The sequence below is a fragment of the Eurypyga helias genome, unplaced genomic scaffold (assembly GCF_000690775.1).
Source record: "Eurypyga helias isolate BGI_N326 unplaced genomic scaffold, ASM69077v1 scaffold12399, whole genome shotgun sequence".
In the NCBI taxonomy this organism is placed as follows: Eukaryota; Metazoa; Chordata; class Aves; order Eurypygiformes; family Eurypygidae; genus Eurypyga; species Eurypyga helias.
The window spans coordinates 6,458-27,108 of NW_010272764.1; the positions used below are offsets into that span (position 1 = coordinate 6,458).

General features: G+C 38.9%; 1 protein-coding gene across 1 annotated transcript; it reads right to left on the minus strand.

Annotated features, from left to right (window-relative positions):
• Positions 1-475: 475 nt before the first annotated feature.
• Positions 476-8,357, minus strand: MMP13 (matrix metallopeptidase 13 (collagenase 3)). The gene is made up of 10 exons (XM_010159241.1): positions 8,212-8,357; positions 7,870-8,111; positions 6,529-6,677; positions 6,311-6,436; positions 5,296-5,457; positions 4,540-4,657; positions 3,814-3,947; positions 3,342-3,501; positions 2,477-2,580; positions 476-914 (listed from the first exon to the last, which is right to left on the minus strand). Exons 1-10 carry the CDS (start codon positions 8,332-8,334, stop codon positions 814-816), a joined length of 1,419 nt encoding a protein of 472 aa, XP_010157543.1. The 5' UTR covers positions 8,335-8,357; the 3' UTR covers positions 476-813.
• Positions 8,358-20,651: the final 12,294 nt, after the last annotated feature.

Genomic DNA, 20,651 nt, shown 5'->3' on the forward strand with positions numbered 1-20,651 from the left:
TTGACCTACTTCAGTTTACACCAGCTGAAAACATGGACTGTGTTACCAGCTGTACTTTCATGCAAGGTTTCAGCCTGTGTGATTCTCTTCTGCTGCTACTTCTTCTGGTTTCCCCAGAGACATACAGGCTGATGATTTCTGCAGGGAACACTCTTTTCCTGCTTTTCTGTCTGCTTTGAAATGACACTTCACTGTTTCTATACCTTATGCTCATTCTAAAGATGACAGGGGCATCCGTTTCCAGGGGGACATTCCCATTCAAATGCGGTGACATTCAAATACCTTTGAATTCTCTAACTTCAGTGTTGCAGCCAGGTGTTATCCTACTCAGAGAGTCACCATGCAGTCCTCACTCATTCATTGCACATCTGAATTCCCAGTCCAATAACAGGAGTTTTACAAAGAGATGAAGGATTAGTTTGAAAATGTAACACTCTTGACTTTATCAGGTGTATTTTCTGGGACATGCTAGGAGATCCTTGAAGATGCTAGACATGCTCAGATTATAGGGAATTACAGTGCTCATGATCATGTAGGATGTATCCAGCATCTCACTTTAATGAAAGACAAACTTTAAATGGTGCAATGCCCCTTGAAATACTAACAATTAATTTTCTTCTTTCCTATTAAGTTAACTCAGTTCCAGACTGACATACAGCTATGTAGTTCCATATATACAGTATACATTTGGTGGTAGGTAGCCAGTGCTTGTTCACAGAACCTTGCTGTCCACTAATAAATCCATATGCCCATATTACTATTTCCACGTACTACAAACTGCTCTGCAGCCTATGACATGGCACTCAGCTGTAATTAGCACCAAAATATGGAGTTAGTATGCAGGACACGGACAATTCTTTTGCTCCAGATGCTGTATTCAAACTGCAGCGGTCCATTGAAGAAATAGAGATAACCTAAAGAAAAGAAAAGTTAAAATAAATTAACCCTGTTGTCACATTAAAATTATCCTTCAAGTAAAAATTATCCTGTTTGCTTTCATTTTTGAATAACACTTTAAAATGCAATATGTTATTATTTTGAACGCTGAGCTAAATTTCCAAAGGTCCTCATTCCATCTGCCAGACTTGGATCAGTGTTTTAAAATAACTAACACCTTAATCTACTGTCCAATTCTGCATTTTATTACTATACACCACTTGCTTAGAAAACTACGGGGTTAGCCTGGTAATGTTTAAGACTCTGATTTGGAAACACTCCTTGAAGAGTTGGATAGGAAAGGGTTCCATGTGAAGGAACAGACACATTATAATACTTCTATATTAAGCATATCACTTTAGGCTCCTAAGTAAGGAGGAAGGTCTTTTTTGGGTCCTGTGCTGGTTTTAGTTGGGATAGAGTAGCTAGTATGAGGCTAGGGGGGGTCTTTTTACAAGGGCCTGTAGTGACAGGACAAGGGGTAATGGGTTTAAACTGAAAGTGGGGAGGTTTAGATTAGATATCAGGAAGAAGTTCTTCACGGAGAGGGTGGTGAGGCACTGGAACAGGTTGCCCAGAGAAGCTGTGGATGCCCCATCCCTGGAAGTGTTCAAGGCCAGGTTGGATGTGGCTTTGAGCAACCTGGTCTAGCGGAAGGTGTCCCTGCCCATGGCAGGGGGTTTGGAACTGGATGGTCTTTAAGGTCTCTTCCAACCCAAACCATTCCATGATTGTATGATTCTATGTTTTGGATTTGTGCTGAAAAGAATATTAATAACATTGATGTTTTTAGTTGTTGCTATACCAAGTCAAGGACTTTTTTCAGTTTTGGTTACTGCACCTGTGTTCCCAGCTTCTTCTCTACAAGACAAGATTCTCTACAAGAAGCTGAAACACAGATCAGACAGCTGATCCAAACTAAGCAAAGGTTAGATTTCATGCCACCAAACGTCACCCTCAGTATATAAGCTGGGGGAGTTAGTTGGGAGGGAAAGCATCTGCTCAGGAACTGGCTAAGCATCGGTCAGTCAGTGGTGAGGAGTTGTATTATTTTGTTTTCCTTCCCTTTTTCTTTTTTTTTTTTTTTAAAATGACATTATTATCAGTAGTAGTATTAGTATTTTCATTACATAGGAGGAGTAGTAGTAGTAGCAGTAGTGGTAGTAGTACTGTTATTTCACTTACTTTTAATTATTAAACTCTTTTTATCTCAGCCCACAAGTTCTCTTACCTTTTTCCTTTGATTATCTCCCTGATCCTACTGGGGCAGGGAGGTGGGGGGTGGAGGTGAGCAAGCATCTGTGTGGTACTTTGTTGCTTACTGGAGCTAAACCATAACAGTTTCTCAAGTACAGATGTACACAGTACATAAGAGCTCTGTGGCCAGAGGGCTATGTAGATCAGAAATGTGATTCAGTCGACCACAGAAGTGTTGATGTAAAAAGATCTAAATTACAAATGACAGAATTTCCCACAGGACATTTGTCTTAAGTTTCAACAACAACCAATTGTGATAAGATTTCATTATCAGATTATATACCATTTCTTTGATAGACTGCATCCACTTTATCACCAATTCCTGCAAATTCTTCCTCTATCAGCCTGGGGTAGCCTGCTTCCATAACCTCTGCCTCTTCATCGTAACTATATTAAACACAAAAGAAAATTAAAATTCAGAGGATTTAAACAGCCTGGGAGTTTGTTCTGTGTCCTTTATATGCTTTGAAGTTACGAACGTCAGAAGAAGCCAGCTACCTTTAGGTACTTTATGTCTACTGCAATAATGAAACTCAGAGCAACAACCAGGGTACTCTTCCACCAGAATTATGAGCTCAATAACCACATGACTAATAAAGCTACATTTTCAGAACTGATCTATAAAGTACATATTATATGGAGATGATTGTACCTGGATGCACTGGCACTACAAGCCTACCCCGAGGCTGCTTGGCATCGAGGTGCTGGGAAAATATGGTAATATCTTAATTAAGCATAAGACCTGGCTCTAAGCCCCACTCATGGACAGTAAAAAACAACCATCCTGGGGTGGGATAAATTTCTTACTCTCACAGCACTGATACCATTTTATGTCACACAAGAAATTCAAGGAAGAAAGATGGGAAATTTGTCTAGGAGACATGATCATGCTACAAACTCTCCTGGATTAGGGTACTTAATTGTCCTTTCCTTTCTTTCACTCCTTCAGCTCTGAATGGCTGTGCCATATGTTTATAAAAGCCTTGCATACACATTTATGACATATTCTACACAGCTATAGCACCAATGAAAACCACAGACTGGAGATGGGTGCCACAGTCAAGTGACTGGTTTGACATCACCTTCTGACTTTTTAATACTTCTAGACAGGTTATGACCAGGGACACACCAATCTGTCTCCAGCTTACCTCCAGTACTTATTTCCAGTGAAAAAGAGGGTCTTGCCAGTGTCTTTAATATGGACGGCTGCATCTATTCTTTTCATTTGTTTTGGGAACCCCATTTCATATATCTTTTTAGGATAGTCTTCAACTATGTCATAGCCATTCAAAGCCCACACTTTCTTTCCTGGAAATAAGAACAAAATATGCAATAGTGTTTTGTAAAGACTCAGCTTTGACAGCAGAATAAAATGAGGATGCCATGATCCCTGTTTTCATACAGATTCTTAGCTCACATACTAGGCAGGTATTTATTTATGCTATGATCCTAGAGATTAATTGTACATCTCCTAATTCACTGAAAATTGTATAGATTTGCACAGTGTGAAACCAACAGTTTGCTTTATGAGCAAGGAAGGTAGGAACTTTGTTCTTCTATTGATTACCTTTACATCGAGATTGACTATATTTTCTGCCAACAGCAAAATTGAAAACTCACCCTTAAACATGAACACAAGATCTTTGACAGGGTTTTCATAAGCTGCATCTATTTTATTTGGAAGCTCTGGCCAAAAGGACTTAAGTAACACCAGTTCTGCCTCAACCATCTGAGGGTGCAGTCGCCAGAAAAACCTAGTTCAGAAAAAGAAAATATATTTTATATTTCCTTTTATATTACAGAATAGCAGTATCTTTGATGTGCTATTTTAAAAAATAGTTCGTGCAGAATGATTTTTTTTTTTTTGTAACATAGAATTTCAAATACATAGAGCCCTTGTAGACCTTTCCTTTCCTCATAGTCACCCAGCTGCAGACCATTTCTGTCACTCACAGAGTGATCAACTCAAACAACAAACCTGAATCTTTTTTTCATTTAGAAGAGAAACACTGCTGTCCCGTGTAAGGCTACTGAATCTTGTACAACTTAATTCATATAAATGGTAGTAGATTTGTGCATGTTGGAGAAAGCCCTGTGAAATTAAAAATGTGTACAAACACTGTCAGTCTTCAGACATATCATCTTCATATGACTGGGTAGTCAAGGCTGTAAATGTATTACAAATCCTGCCAAAAAAGATATATGATATAGTTTCTTACAGGCATCTATACTGATTTGTGATTTTTTTAAATTTATGTTTACTCAAATCTTTAGCAAAAAACTGAAATTGTGTTTTCTCTTGCTTTTATCCAGTCCCCACCACCCATGATGTGGCAGTCTTTTTACCTGTCCTTGAAGACCAACATTTCTCCACGAAGTTCTGTTATTGCATCAAGTGATAAATCTGCATCACATTTCTCTGGTGTTTTCGGATGTTTTGGGTTGGGATCTCTGTCTCCAGCACCTGGAATCATATTGCGTGGCCTAAGTTTGACAATGTTTATTTCCTTCCTGGGTGTCATGATATTGAATAGTATACGGAAGAGTTTCCAAACAGCATGATGAATACAAGCATAATGAACAAATCATTTGTACTAGGGAAAGTCTGTTCTCGCTTTCTGTCCTTTAGCCAAATACTTTCATGGACTTTGCAGTTTGACTGTGTTGCAAGGATGTTAAATGTACTGGCTTTCTTCATTACAAGCTTTGAAGGTCCCATGGAAGTTTTATTCTTTTCATGATGGAACATGAATATTTCTATTTCCTCCTTTAGACTCTGTTTTACCTCTTCTTTTAAGACAGGTTAAAAACTATAAACACTCTGTCCCCCACTCCCCCACCACTAAAGGAGACAGCCCAGTGACCAACTGTCCTCTGCAGTGTTACCTTTTTTCCATTTTTTCCTCTGAACTATTAAATCTGAACTATTAAATCTAAGCATTTTCTATTCCTGAAGTCTAGTTGCCAAGAATACAGTGAATCGATCTTAATCAGCCATGACTGTTGCTATTGAACATCTGCAGCTCTTTAGTAACTATGCAGTGCATCTGTAACAGGTTATGATGACACAGGAAATATATATAATATATTATACAGACTTACCATAGAGCTCTTGGATCCCTTGCACATCATCATCAGGAAGCACAAAACCATGTTTTCCAGTGTATGTGTAAATTGGAAACATCAGAGCTCCAGGGTCTCTAGAGTGTTCAAGTCCCAGTGAATGACCAAACTCATGGGCAGCAACAAGAAACAAGTTATACCCTGTAACCAATCACAGCAAAAGGGAAGGTATAGCTCCTTGTAGCACCAAAGTGGAGTTGGACTAATTAACTAACCTTAACGTTGTTCTTTAACATATGGAACAATAAAGGAGAAAACTGGATTAATACAAAAATTATATATAATTGCTTGTCTTTTCAAACTACCATGGGGTTTGTTTTAATAAGAGCCTAATTAATCAAGTATTTCATAGCTGGTAACATAAATCTTATTGAACAACATTGTTCTATGGGCAGATTTATATTTAGCAACACTTGAAAGCTCTAGGGTGAAGTCTTAGTCTTGCTCAGGTTAAGAATATTTTTGCCAGGACTTCACCTCCGGTATAGAGTCCATATGGTTTTCAGTATTGCAGCAATTATCTTTAAGGCCAGAAGGGTGAAATAACACAGTGCTGAAGAAAAATAGTTCTTTCTTCTATTAAAGCTTTGTTCTGAATAGACAAAGTGAAGAATTTTGAAATTAGATGTTAAGGAGCTGATTTGCAGCTGAGTTAATATATGTGTTTTCTACAGGCTTCAGTAAGGTAATTCTCTACAGCCTGTGATCAGAACTACCTGCCCTTGAGCTCACTGAAATGCCAAGGTGACAAAATGCCTTGTTTGTGGCATATTTTTTAATCACTGCATTTAGGAGGTCAGTATCTTAAAACTTATGCTAGGCATATGTTATACTTTCATTTATGACTGGAGATTAAACCCAGCTTCTTAGGAGTATAGAGTGAACATAATGACTAGTGAACAGTAAACAGGCAACCCAAACTGTTTACAGATATCCAACAGGATGAAATTGTCCATCTAACATAATTTCAAATAATCTCAGGAATTTCTGTTACCTCTAGAATCATCTGACCAAGCTTCATCATCATCAAAATGGGCATCTCCTCCGTAGTCTGGGCCAGGGGGGAACGCATGAGCCAGTAATCCAGAGGGTCCATCAAAGGGGTAAAAGTCACCATGTTCTGTAAAAAACCATTCAAAATTATGAAATCAATTACCCCATTTTATTGGCAGGAATATACCTGTAACGTAAAAATAATCGGTTCTGTTTTACCTTTAGTTCCGAAGGAGATCATGATATCAGCTACGCCACTTCGTATTCTGGTGAAGTTAAGTGGTGTCACATCAGACCACACTTTGAATGCTTTTTTGAAAGCTCTGTCTACTTCAGCACGTCTCAGATCTGAAGTGTAATTCATAATTCTATCAAACAGATTAATATCTCCAGTTAAATTGTGGGAATTGAAGAAAATGTGTAATATACTGTTATCTGAGTGTACATCTCATTTAAAAGGTTTTGCTTGCTTCCTCCCTATGTTTTTATCTAAAAACAAAGATCTGGGCAGCTGTATATAGTATCCCAAAAAATAAAAATAAACCTTTCCATTTTCATTAAAGCCATTCAGAGACTTCTGAAATGATCCAACAGCTTTCTATAATTGGTTTTATATGCACCAGGAGATTTAGAAAATGACAGATATATTCTGTATTAAGTCAAATCATATCAGTAACTTAAAATCTTTTTATGGCATATAAAATATTTCATGACCCTCACTTCCTGGAGGAAAAAACCATGATCCAAAGAGCTTTTAGCAGGCTAGAATCATTCACATTAAAGTAGTATTTATCACCAGATACTGAACTGATATGTCAGAAAGAGTTTGGTGATTTCATATTTGGAATCTGTTAAAAAAACCCAGACTGCAGCTGGTCAAAACACTTCTTGATGACCTTGCAGAATTAAGGGAGAAGGAGCTACCCTGTGACCTTTCAGCCCTGTAGCTTCCCAAGAACAACTTCCTGAGGTCGTGGTGTGGGCACTTGTCTGACAGATCATAGATACTGACATCAGGACTGTGAAATGGATGAGGGACAAGGATCACTCCCTGCCTTCCCACCCACATTGCATGGGCTGTCCTGCATCTATACTGCTTTGGGATAGCCCCCCTCTCCAGCAGATTTGTCCAGGAAAAGACCTAGGTGAAGAAGACACCTAAGCAGTTCCAAAACAGAGCTAAGGTGCAACCTAAATTTAAGCACTGTGTGGATCAGTGGTGAGGTGCATGATCTTCGATTCTATCGCTCTTTCATTTGGCACCGTGGATGTGCTCAGAGTGTCTGCCTGGAGGTCAGGTGAGGGGTAATTAGCTCACACCACAGCAGCTTTCCTGCATTACAAAGTGCGATGGAAAAAACCCATATTTATGTCCTTGGGCTGTAAGGTGGGTCTGGGGACCATTCCAAATGTGTGGCTGAAAGGATGATTTTAACCTGCAATATGAATTTTTTCAAACTCAAACGCACCCTTCTCCTGTCAACCTTACATAGTAAGCAAGCCATTGGACAAGGTGCCTGGAAAGAAGGAACAAGAACACTAAAAATTCCATGCATTTACCTGTATGTCAAATTATTTTTTGACCACTTGAGTTTTCTAGGGAAAAAGTTATATTCTCCCACATCTGGGACACCACATCTTGGTTTCTTCATCAGCTCATATGTTTCTTCATCTAATTTTCCTGTCACCTCCAAGCCAAAAAAAGCTTGCATTTCTCGAAGTTTAGATGCCACTGTGTTGGCACTCTTCCTCATTATGCCAGCAGGATTCGGACGGAGATCATAGTGGGTCCTGAGATAGCGCTAAGGAGGGGAAAGGAAGTGATAAGCCTAGTTTCCAAACAGTTGTAACTATACAACTTACTATTTATAAAACATGCAAATAAATTATTTTATACTGTACCTCTGCAAACTGAAGGTCTTTCTCTGTGAATTCATGGCTGTCTTCAATGGGAATAGGGATTGCCAGGCAAAATGACAAACCCAACAAGAAACAGAAGACAGCTGAAAGTCTTGATTGCATCATGTTGGATTTGTGAAGTCTGAAGCCCTGATGTTTTAGAGAGCAGTTACCTTTACTTTTATAGCCCCAACCCCGTGAGTCACTGCTTAGGGACAACTTAGAACTTCCTTGTTACTGTAGGTAAACATGCTTAGACGGCTACTTTTTCTCTCCTCCCCAGCACTGTGGTTTAGGCATCTGTTGTCCCACTGAGGGCTCTGAAACTGTATCCTCATGTAAACACAGTCTCAGAATATTGACATAGGTTGTGGGAAAAAGTGGGCAGCAGCAAACTGCACTTTTTGATTATGTTGCAATAAATTACACTAGAAATGACTGGCAATAACTTTGCAATAACTTACTCTGTTAGAAAAATTGCCCTTGTACTATTTGATAGGCAATAAAAATACATAACAAGCTTTATTTTTAACAGTTGGAATTGAAATGTGAAATACACATTTCAATTGTTAATAAATGTTGCATTGGCTGATAAGAAATAACATTTAGGAGTATACAGTAGGACATTACATTTCCTTATTTCTGTAAAGAACCATAACTCTAAAACATTAACACAAATTTTACTTCAGAGATGCTTAAAGTGACTACTTTCATATCTTTCAGAATAATTTATTGTTTGATATGTACTCAAATATAAATGCTAAGTATCAGGAAAATGTTTTAGACATTTTAAAAAGTTTTTTATTATTAGCAATGCATGTCAGGTAAAGTGACTACTTTACACAATTTTCCTTCATTAAAAAACTTGAGTTTAGTTTACTTTATGAGGGCAGCAAAGCCACAGATCAATGAGATGGCCACTACTCCAAGGAAGGCAATCTGCCAGCTATAGGTAGGCAATGAATCTGTGTGTTTAGAATGGCAGAAGTAAATTATTTTGACTTATGAGGTAGAAAATGGGATGAATCTGTCATTATGACAGACATGGACGTTATTAAGCTTCAAAGCTTAAAGATGATTTCTGTTTCCCCAGGGTCACCCTAATCTCAGCTGCCACTAAAACTTGTATCATAGAATGTTCCCACAAGCATGGGTCTGAGTGGAGGTACTGTTTTGGCTGATTCCACCTTCCTCTTTCATGAAGGCTAATGCTGCATGGAAAACCTCAGGCAGCTTTCTGGTAGACACTGATACACACTTTATGGAATACACTACCCTGTCATGGATGTTGCCTTGTTGACAAAACAGGAAAAGAAGAATAATCAGTGAAGCTGAATGTGTAAAAGCTCAATTTGTTACTCAAACAATACTAGCCTTCTGTCTTATGATGACAAACAGCAAAAGCAAATAAAGCTGGGAGGAATTTGTTATGTAGGCTATTTCTACCTCACTGCCCATCTCAGCCAGTGCTAAGTATGGTTACACCAGTCAGGAACAGACAACATCTCTTCAGACAGTGTGTATATTCTCCTTTACACTGTCCATCATTGACTGTTTTTATTCAGCAATGGTAGCATCGAGACTCTTCGTTATCTCACCTTCTTAAGAAGTTCTCTCACCTGAAGTCCTTCAGGAAGAGCACTGAATCCATATTGCCGATGTCCTCACTGCACCACACTCCTTGCTAATGCAGGCTGCCAGGATAAGTGTGCTGTGATTCTATGATTCTATGTCGTATTTCTTTCCTTCCAGCATTTCTGTATTCATATCTGCAGCATTACAGAGTCTTGAGACACTCAGTTATGCAGTAAGCAAAGTTTACAGTGAATTTCACTTGCTTAATTTGGAGCTTAGAAGCAGTGGTGCTGCCTTGTCATGGTTTTCGGGGCTGTAAGGAACATTTTCTTGAGACCATGAAGCTGTGAGTGTCACTGCTCTGAAGAACAACACCAGACAGATCTCGGGAACATGTGAGTGCAATGAATACCTTAAAATCCCACAGGTAACATTCCTGTGAATTTCAAATTCTCTGAAATTAGCTTTCTAGTACCTAAGGAACAACAATCATAGAATCATGGAATGGTTAGGGTTGGAAGGGACCTGAAAGACCATCTAGTTCCAACTCCCCTGCCATGGGCAGGGACACCTTCCACTAGACCAGGTTGCTCAAAGCCTCATCCAGCCTGGCCTTGAAGACATCCAGGGATGGGGCATCCGCAGCTTCTCTGGGCAACCTGTTTCAGTGCCTCACCACCCACTGTGTGAAGAACTTCTTCCTGATATCTAATCTAAACCTCCTTGCTCCATTTGTATATCACTGCCCTTTGGCAGATGTAACTATAAGTTTTTTATTCTGTGTCAGGCCCTTATACCACCACACTTTCTCAGCTCTGATGTTTGAGTCTTTGCTTCTGAAATAGGAGAAATGAATTTGCTAACCAACTGTTAGTGCAAAATGTGATCAGTTCATCACACTTTATGAGAGAATGATCCCAAATTATTCCTAAGGGGTTTCAGGGTGGCCTTAACAAATATAGTTTAGCTAATTGGAGATTAAAGGTGAAACCAAGTAATCAGAGATAATGTTTGAATGATATACATATAGAACAGAAAAATATAATTAAACTAGACACAAGAATAAAATTAAAGAGCAGTGTAAGTCTATTGAATAATGCTCCAAGGAGGTGTGGAGCTCTCCATTCTTCAAAACGTTTTAACTGCAGTAGTCAAAGCAGTAGTAAATAGAACTGTCTTGCATGAAAAGAATGATAGATCAGGTAGGGGAGAATGATTTTTCGCTTTCTACTCTGTGATTTTTTTACAATGATGCTCTGAAGTCCTTTGAAGTTCACAAGGAAAACTCTTTCAAAAATATTGCCTTTGGCACCCTTCACAGAGTTGTCCTGAAGCATGTCCAAGGAATATTTGAAGAAGTGGACAAAATAATTATAGGAAAGAAATAAAACAGGCAGTTTTTCTGAAATCAACTGCTCTTATTAGATTTGTGTAGGAAGAGATGCATAAAACTGGGTCTTTTCCTATTAAGACAATGAAAAGAACAAGTGAAAAGACCCTCCACTGTTTTGTACAAATTTTGCAAGTGAGTAGAAAAACATCAGAAGAAAAAAAAGCCAGGGAGTCTGTAACTGCTTGTCAGAGGGAGTAAATCAAAATGCTAAACCAGAAATTGATTTCTGAAAGATTGTGTGTAATTAGCCATCTGAGAGTGGACTATGGCTGGATCGTGTTTTCTGCACGTTCAGTTGAGTCCTTTGGGAGCCCTGGCCATGTAAGTATACACGATCCATTACATTTTCTAACACATTTTATTGCTATTTTTATTACACCAGTGGCTAGAAATCTATATTGAGACATGTTTTTTTATGTTCTCTGTACAGAAACTGAAGAAGCAGGGGTGAAAGACTGTGGAAACAAGCACATTAAAGGACCAGTGAAAATGAGCAATAGTCCACCTTTTTCCAAACTGACATCACTGATGTATCATGTGATTATTCTTAAGGGGAGACAAAAGCCTTGACAGGGCTGGGAACTAAACACAGACCTCTGAAGTTGCTGTCTGTTACCTTAATACCTTAATACTCCTTAAATCCTCAAGCAAGTGAAATTTTTAAAGTTGGCAATGATAAAAAGATAACCTCAAAGCCTGCCAGTGTTGGGCAATGTAAGACATAAATTCCTTGGCTCAAGGTCAAGTGATGGCACTGTCTGAATTAAAAAATAAAATAGAAAAAGGAGATAAAAACTGTGAAGAAAAATGCAAACGAAGGTTAAAAGCAGTCAGCAGTGGTTCATAGACCTTGGTCTGACCTCAGTGCAAACAAGCAAGCACGGAAAGTTACATTTTAAAAGCACAGAAATCCACAAAACTGCTGAATAGTAAGATTTCAACAAGCACCGCAAAATTTCTGCAGTTCTTGCATCTTGTGGATGTGGGTAAAGTTAGCTGGACTGATGGTAATTTTCACAGCAGAGACTGGAACAATCATGCCAAGTTTCCCCTCAAGATAAAATGGATAAAGAGGGAAGAGAGATGTTGCAAGAAGAAATGAACTGCCTTAAAGCAGCATTTAGGTACTAATTATTTGAAAACAGGAATCTTGCCAACCATATGGTTTCAACATACATTTTGCTACCGCAAATAATTGAAAGGTGTCATGTTTTGATTTACACTTTGTGTTTGGTGCCCAAAATAGCACTGTATAGTGAAGGTGGTGAATGCTCTGTGACTCTGAAAAAGCAGAGACTTCACTTAAGACAAATAAACAAGTCAATGAGTCTGTTTGCTAATGTTTCTTACCACAAGTTATATTTCAAGTGAGTCTCCAGTGCCTAGGGTTATGCCATTATATTTAGATCAGCTTCCTCTGAGAAGGACAGTATTCTGTGCCCCATTGGGCAGCTGGGTAAATGGAGTCCCAGAGGAGTTAAAAACACACTGGCTCTGCCTCTCCAGGTGGGATTCCACCTGTGGGACCTGTTACAAGAGACAGCTGAGCATGGTTTTCACAAGCAGCTCTTCATCTGGGATGGCAAGGGATGCTACCCCAACCTGACTCCTTTTTATTTTAAATAGCAGTATCCTTGTGCCATTTGCTGGCAAATAAAAAGATGCAATCGGGATGCCAAGAGGTAAGGGTCTAGTGCCAGAGGTAAGAAACATATAAGCATGTTTCCAAGAGGCAGTGGCTCTTGTTTGAATGAGTTCATGCAGAGCCTGTGGTCATACAGAGGCAAAGCGTACTGTGGATCAGCTGCCTGTCTGTCAGCCTACAGCATAAGACTCCCACTGGTCAGCAGTACCTTTCTTCTGTATTTACAGAGCTCTAAGGCAAAACTCAGCTGTAGATTAGAGAAGTAAATCTGAGCACCTTCTTGGATGTTGCATGTCTAAACTCTCATTATAAACAATGAAGTCAATACACTCACTAAACCCTAAACAGCAGTTCAGTTTACACTGGGGTGGGCACCTTGGGATTATTTCAGTGGCTCACATGTGGAATGTTGTTTCAGCCTAACGTTGTTTGAAGGACAGAGAGTTCTCGTCAGTCCTATGTCACATCTGGCAGTCTCGTGCAGATGACTTGGGTTCCCTCCTGTACCTGAAACGGCACTAGATGCCTTCCTTCAGGCTGCTGTGCTGGGACTCTGCTGGCTGTAGTAGAGCTGGTCGTAGTAGAGCCCTACCATCTGTTGCACACAGTGATACTTCAACTTAGGTGACCTATTCTGGAGCTGAACTTCAGGCCTATTTTCTGCCAATGCCTGGACAAACCATGAGCCACCGTGTTGCAGAGGTTTGTTGCATTGCTGCGTGAGGTGGCAGCCCTGCAGCTGGAAGGCAGCCAGGCGCTGCGCTCCTGCTCAGCTGAATGTGGCCTTGGAGGAGTAGGTATTCCCACCTCATGCTAACAACCAAGCTGAAAGAGAGAAAACACCTCAAAGAGGTGCAAGAAACCAAATCTTCACTGTCCAAACAACTCCTGCATGGGTAGAAATTTGTTGGAGTCAGGAAAAGTGCCCCAGAGAAGTGAGGGTGCCCCAGGCAGCTGCTCCATGCAGAGCGGCAGCTGCAAACTCCCATGGGGGCCAGACCATGCCCTGTTTGTCCTTACCGCTCTGAACTCTCCCCAGGACAGGAACTGGCTTCCAGTTTTGGTCTAGCTATTCTGTATGAGCTACCCACATCTTTTTCTGCTCCAGGATGAATGTGGGATGCTAAATGATCCGTTATGACCTGGCAGTTGTCACCTTTTTAACAGCAAATTTTTGCATGTGCAGTGGTACATCACCAGACGCTCATCAGCTCATGACCTGCTCATTTGCTGTGCTTCTTATTGCAATCAGAACAGTGCTCCTGTATCCAGGCTGCACTAACCGTTTAAAGAAGATATTTATAGCAGTCACTGTAATTGAATTTTACTGATTCTTGAAAGAAATAGATAGAACCTACAAAAAAAGAAAAATACACTTATTTGAAGAATGACTGTAGCCATTGTATTCTTAAGTAGTAGTAGTATTTTATTAGTTTATTATGGTTACTTTATTACTCTGTAAAATGTGGTACCCAATTGTCAAAGTCCAATATTCTCTGATTTGGCTTTTTCAGATATTCCACATGTGTAGGGTTTAATGCTTAATACAAAGTTTGCTTCCTTGAAGTTACTTGGTGTTACACAGAATTTTGATTTAGCACAGTGACGCAGCAATGTACTTAAATGACAATATAAGTACAAATTACACCTAGCAGAGTATAGCAATTGCAACCTACAGCTGAATCACAATACAAATATGATTACCAGTCTCTATTTTATGCTCACTGTAACGACACTGGGTGTCCACAGTCCCCAGAAAGTAACACCTAGGTTGAGCCCACATCAAAACTCATGATGCCTTCACAGTTCTTTGGCTGGTTTTTGTACTCAGTGTGGGGCTGAGTCACATATACACTGTCCACACACACTCCATATGCCACATACACCCCCCACGCTGCTTTGGCTAACAGGAATATGTTTTGCATGCTTGATTAACTCAGGGATGAACATTTACACAACTGGGTGATCCAGTGAGCAGATGTAGCCTTCAGTCCCATTTGTGTCAAGCCCAGCTTTCTTTGCAACACCAGTGGCCAGACCCTCCTTATATTCTTCCCTGAGATTCATGAGCACATCGCCCTTACCATCTCCTCAGAGCCTTTTTCCATTGCAAGGGTTCATTGATTAGTCACATCAAGTAAAAAATATTCAGTTAAGTCTATTGCTAGCAAATTGTAGGTAAACAATGAGTTTGTGTCTAGTCAACATAATTTTGGTCCTAATGGGAGGGAGCTGGTCAACAGTAGAAAAAATGGAAAATGAAACCCCAGGAACCCAGTTCAAAGGTAAAAACTTGATTTTCTACTTTTTTTTCTTTTTTTTTAAAGACATCTACTACCTTACATTTCTATTTTTAAATCCTGATGTTTACATTTGCAAACATGCACAAAAATATATTTAAAGACTACCTCGGTAGCACTGTGGCTCTCTGACACTCATAATTAGGTCTTGCTGTGTTTGATGTATTTTATTTCTCGTGTCAACCCACCAATACATATAATATGTCTTTAAAACCTTTTAATTTTAGTTCTTCCATCATGGCAAAATATGTTCCCTGACTGGCAATTTACCGTTTTAGTAATATGCTAAAGCAACTTTATCAAATCTTAAGACATCTACTATGAATGGTTAGCCACTTTTCATACAAAGATGTTGTAGATGTAATAAGAATCAGTATTAGGAAGAAAAGAACAATGAATTATTTATATATATAGCGATTCAACATTTCATTCTAAGACTTTGGACACTCAAGGATTTAAATAAATTGTTCAGGTGCATGGTTTTGCATGCTAAATGTCAAACTCCTAAGTGAGGTTTGAACTTTACATTTGTGGATTCCAGACCTTCAGGAAGGACAAATGGCCCCTTTAAGGAATGTGAAATAAAAAGTAATATAATGTTATCCGTAACGTTTTGGTACAGACTAATTATATTTATGAAAACTGGAGCAAGGAGCCTAACAGAAACACACATATCCCTCTCCTGCTTCCACAAGCTCTTTTCTCTGATGTATGTTAACACTTTTACCATTAGTAATGAAGACTCCCCATAATTTCTGACACAAATTTCTACGGATCACTACTTAAGAGCACTATATCTTCCATGCCTCTGAAGTCATAACAAATCAGAACAAGTACTATCATGACTGAATCCATATATCAAACCAGTGCTGGCTCTAGTACCTAATCCCATGGAAGACACTGTTACCCTAGAAGAAATGCAGTAGATTAGAAGGGAAGGTTAATGATGTGGATTTTGAGGAGGGGAGAGAAATCCTCTCTGCAACACCAGTAAAATATATGAGAGCTGTAGCCACTCTTTGCAAGATAATGATCTATACTGAATGAGGTATTACATGACACTTTCCAGATATGTCAAATTAAAAGTACAGCCTAATTGAATGGTATACCTGATGTCTTTTGGTTTTCCAAGTCAATACCTATTGGAATTTTCACCTGGGTGTCTGCCCTAGATTTCTTTTCAGGATCAAAGCCCCCCATATATGCACACAAATAGTTCAGAATAATGTCAAATGAATTTAAAATGTTGCATTGAAATTACCCAAAAGAGACAGCATCACAGAATGTAAGAACATGTGCTTGTCCTTCACAGAAATGCATGGAAGAAACATTTTTCAGCTTACAGTAAATGTTTGAATTGTAAGCTTTATGGGTAAAACCATACATTTAAAAAACATTTAGCAAAGGAAGTATAATTTTTAAAGCACTAGATTTTTCTTGCCAACCACATTTCTCTTGTTTATACAGCTGGGCTTTTTAAAAAGCATTTTCTCAACTCCATTGCAAAAGCTTTTGAGAATAAGGATGAAAAAACCTCGATGTCTAATGCATACAGTTTTATAGGAGACTATAGAGTTTCAAATAGAGTTGACCCTGACATGAGGGCAGGGTTGGATCAGAAACCTCCTGAGACCTCTTCCAGGCTGAGTTATTCTGTAATTCTATACCTTAATATCAGCAACAAAATATCAAAATTAGATATTTTGAAAACATTTTAGCAAGTATACTTTTGTGTGACACTTTATGACAGGACAAGGGGTAATGTTTTTAAACTAAAGAAGGTAGATTTAGACCAGATCTAAGGAAGACATTTTTTACAAGGAGTGGGCTCTGAGCAACCTGGTTTAGTGAGAGGTGTCCCTGCTCATGGCAGGGATGTTGGAGTAGATGACCTTTAAAGGTCCCTTCCAACCCAAACTATTCTATGACCATGTCTTTTAAATATCTCCAAGGATGGAGACTCCACCACCTCCCTGGGCAACCTGTACCAGTGCTCAGTCATCCTCACAGTAAAAAAGTCTTTCCTGATGTTCAGAAGGAACTTCCTTTGTTTCAGTTTTTGCCCATTGCTGCTGGTCCTTTCAGTGGGCACCACTAAAAAGAGCCTGGCTCTGTCCTCTTCGTACCTTCCCTTCAGGCATTTATAGATATTGATAAGATGCCCCTGGAGGCTTCTCTTCTCCAGGCTGAACAGTCCCAGCTCTCTCAGCCTGCCCTCACAGGACAGATGCTCTAGTCCCTTCATCATCTTTGTGGCCCTTTGTTGTGTTCTCTCCAGTATTTCCATTTCCCTCTTGTACTGGGGAGCTCCGAACTGGACACAGTACATCAGGTGTTGCCTCACTGGTGCTGAATGATCCTATGAGCTTCCTGTGGAACTTCCTGTCTGTGCTGATTGTGATGAAACCAGGGCAGTATCTCACTGAGTTCAAGTATTTTTTTAGTGATTTATATCCTGCATTGCCTCTTTCTGTGTCTCTCTGTCACAGTGGTTTTTTAGATTTGCTGCCAAATACCTGAATAAAAATATTTCTTTTTAATTATCAATGCATGTCAAAACCCAACATATTAATTCAGTTAGTTTTCATGTAGATGCATATTGAAATCTGCCCTTTCCTGAGAGGCAGGATAACCATTAGATGTGGTGGACTCACAGATACAATAAAGTAAGCAAGTCCTTCTCTTGCTAAAGAACACAAGAGGGAAAAAAATAACCGGCTGGTATTTTCGCCTCTGCCGAAAACTTCCCTTGTTATTAGTTGACACCTGAGTAAGGAAACATACCGGAGTTTACATCTGCAAAACACCTAAGGAAAATACAAAGGAGAAGTAGATTTAAAACATCACAACAAGGAATTGATTGTTAAAGATAACAGATGCTCAGTCATTTTCTGTGGCCCATTTCAGCTGATTTCTGTGCAGACTTTATCCGTCTGAAGACTGTATACAGTGGATTAGTTGGTGTATTTAATTGTCCTAATGAATAGTTTCTGAAGGCAGTCATACTTGTTACTGAAGGATTGTGCTAAATCAATTGGAATTTTTGTCTAAACTCCAATCCAGACATCTACTTTTTTGCCCATCTCAACAGTTAAGATGTTTCACAAACCTCAGGCATATTAAATAGCAGCTTCACAACACTCCCGTTGTGTTAACTATGTAAACATCTTAAAAGGTAGTTACCGTTTCGTGACACATACCATTGACTGACCTCTCAGTGAAGGCTCAGAGTGGTTTAATCACCCTAAATTTCCTTCTGACTTTCCCAGTAATTGAGGGTTCACTAGTGGGAGACAAGAGGCACTGGGAGTCATCAATATGTATTTCCTTCAGGTGGTCAAGTATGTGTCCGTTTATTGTAAGATCTTGAAAAAGAAGGAAATGTTATCTGTGTAAAAGAATACACACAGAATGCAAGCAATATTCATGTGTCATAAATGAGAATTAGAGTGTGATGACTTATACTTGCAGATTCATAACCGTTAAAAATCTCACTGAAATGACATAAGACTTAAGTCAGAATAGATTCTATCCCTGAGTATTTTAAAATGCTTAGAACATCATCTCTTTGCCAGCTATTGTGCTGAAAGTGCTCATGATATCAGCATGTATGTGAGACAGACCAAGGTCTTGGGAAGATTTCAGCTCACATATTCCTAAGGTTTCAGTGGCATGCAGTTTGTTTAGTCTGCTTTTCACTAGCCAGATATGAAGTGCAATTTATTATATGAACAGGTTAGAAAATATCTGCCCATAGTTGTGTCAGAATCTTTCAAGTTAATAAAAAATCTGGCACCATACGTCCTTTGGTTCCCTTAGCATATAAAATGGAAATTCCTGACTGTGAGCAACCCATGACAAATGTTCACTTAAACTTTCACAGAGCTTATGCATTAAGTTTTGTTATTGCTTTATTTCTCTTCAATGCAAAATACTTTATACACCCTGTTCAAAACTGACATGGAAAACTGACTATGAAAAACATTTCTGTTACTATCAAACAACATTTGGTTATTTGGGAATTTGACTAGGAGACAAAATTTCACATGGATGCATCTAGCAAAGTAGGAACTTGAGGTTCACCCACAACCCAGATGAAAGCCCTTGTTGCTGCATTAAAGGGCTGAATCAGTTCCTCCCGCATTTCTGTGAGGAGGGGTCGATCCAGTTTTTAATCCTTGTCTCATGGAGTACCTAATTCCCAGAGCACAAAACTCTGATTGTACCATGAAGTATAAATACTTTCATTCAGTTTTGCTGAATTGCTTCAGTTTCTCCATTTAACATACAAATGACTAAATGATCCATCTAGCTCAGTATTCTGTCTCTTAGCAGTGGTAATGAGACAATATCTAGGGAGAACAGGAGTGTGATGAGTTTTTGACTGATGCTGGCTGCTTTCACAATCTTCTGTAATAGCAAGTTCCAGATAGTCACTTACCACTCTGTAAGAGAGGTTTTCATTTCTCTTTCTTAAATCAGACTCCTGCAAGCCTGATTCAATGACCCTAGTTTTAATACTGTAGGATTTGGTATGTAACCGCTTTACCTTCAGCTTATGATTCACCTTGATGATTTTGCAAATCTTACTTATATCAAGTTATTGATCTCCTCTTCTCCAAACTCCTAATTTGGTAGCTAGTCCATTCACTTAACAGTTTAAAATGCTTTTCTGGGTACTTTCTTCACTGTCATTATATCCTTTCTGAGACTTGGAGAACAAAACTGCACGAAGTTCTTAAGAATTGGACACAGAAAGTTTTTATATACTGGCAAAATTATGCTCTAAATCATTCATGTTCTCAACACTTGTCCTGACGTAGCCCAGAATTTTGTTGACTTCTTTTGTCTGCCACAGCATATTGAGCCACTGATTTCTGAAGATTTGTTCTTGTAACGTTCACTCTTGCTCTTATACAATAGGCTGTTTACCTTCCAAATTCAAAAGGCAGAAAGAATGTGAACTACTGAACAGAATCAAAGTTGACATGACTGTAGATTTTTGCTACTACTGCCTTAGTCCTAACAATAAAACAACTCTGGAAGTGCACACTGTCCTTTAACATTATAAAAACATAAGGATTGTTTTACCTTACTGTGAAATTTTAGCTGTATTGCTTCATTATCATTTACAGGAAAAGAATAAATAACAGGAAGAAAAGATCAATTTCCCATTCAAAGCTGACAAGACAAAAAAAAAAAAAACCATGTGGCTAAGCAAACTGTAAGTTAAATTATAGGATATACGATGTGCTGTGCACCAAATACATTTGTGGGTTTTTTTCTAAAGCTGTGTGAATAACTGATATTTTTGTTCAATCAGAACAAAAAAAAATAAAAAACAAAAAAAAGAGTGACCTGATCTGAAGTTTTTTGTGTTTGTCTTTCTTCTCTGAAGGTAAAACCCACACATTTCATGTGTCTTTGAGTGCTAAGGCTTGACCAAAACCAATTTTCAACCCATGGGTGGTATTAGTAAGTACAGCCATAAGATCCAGAGGAGTGATCACCCCCTCTGTTTGGCCTGTGT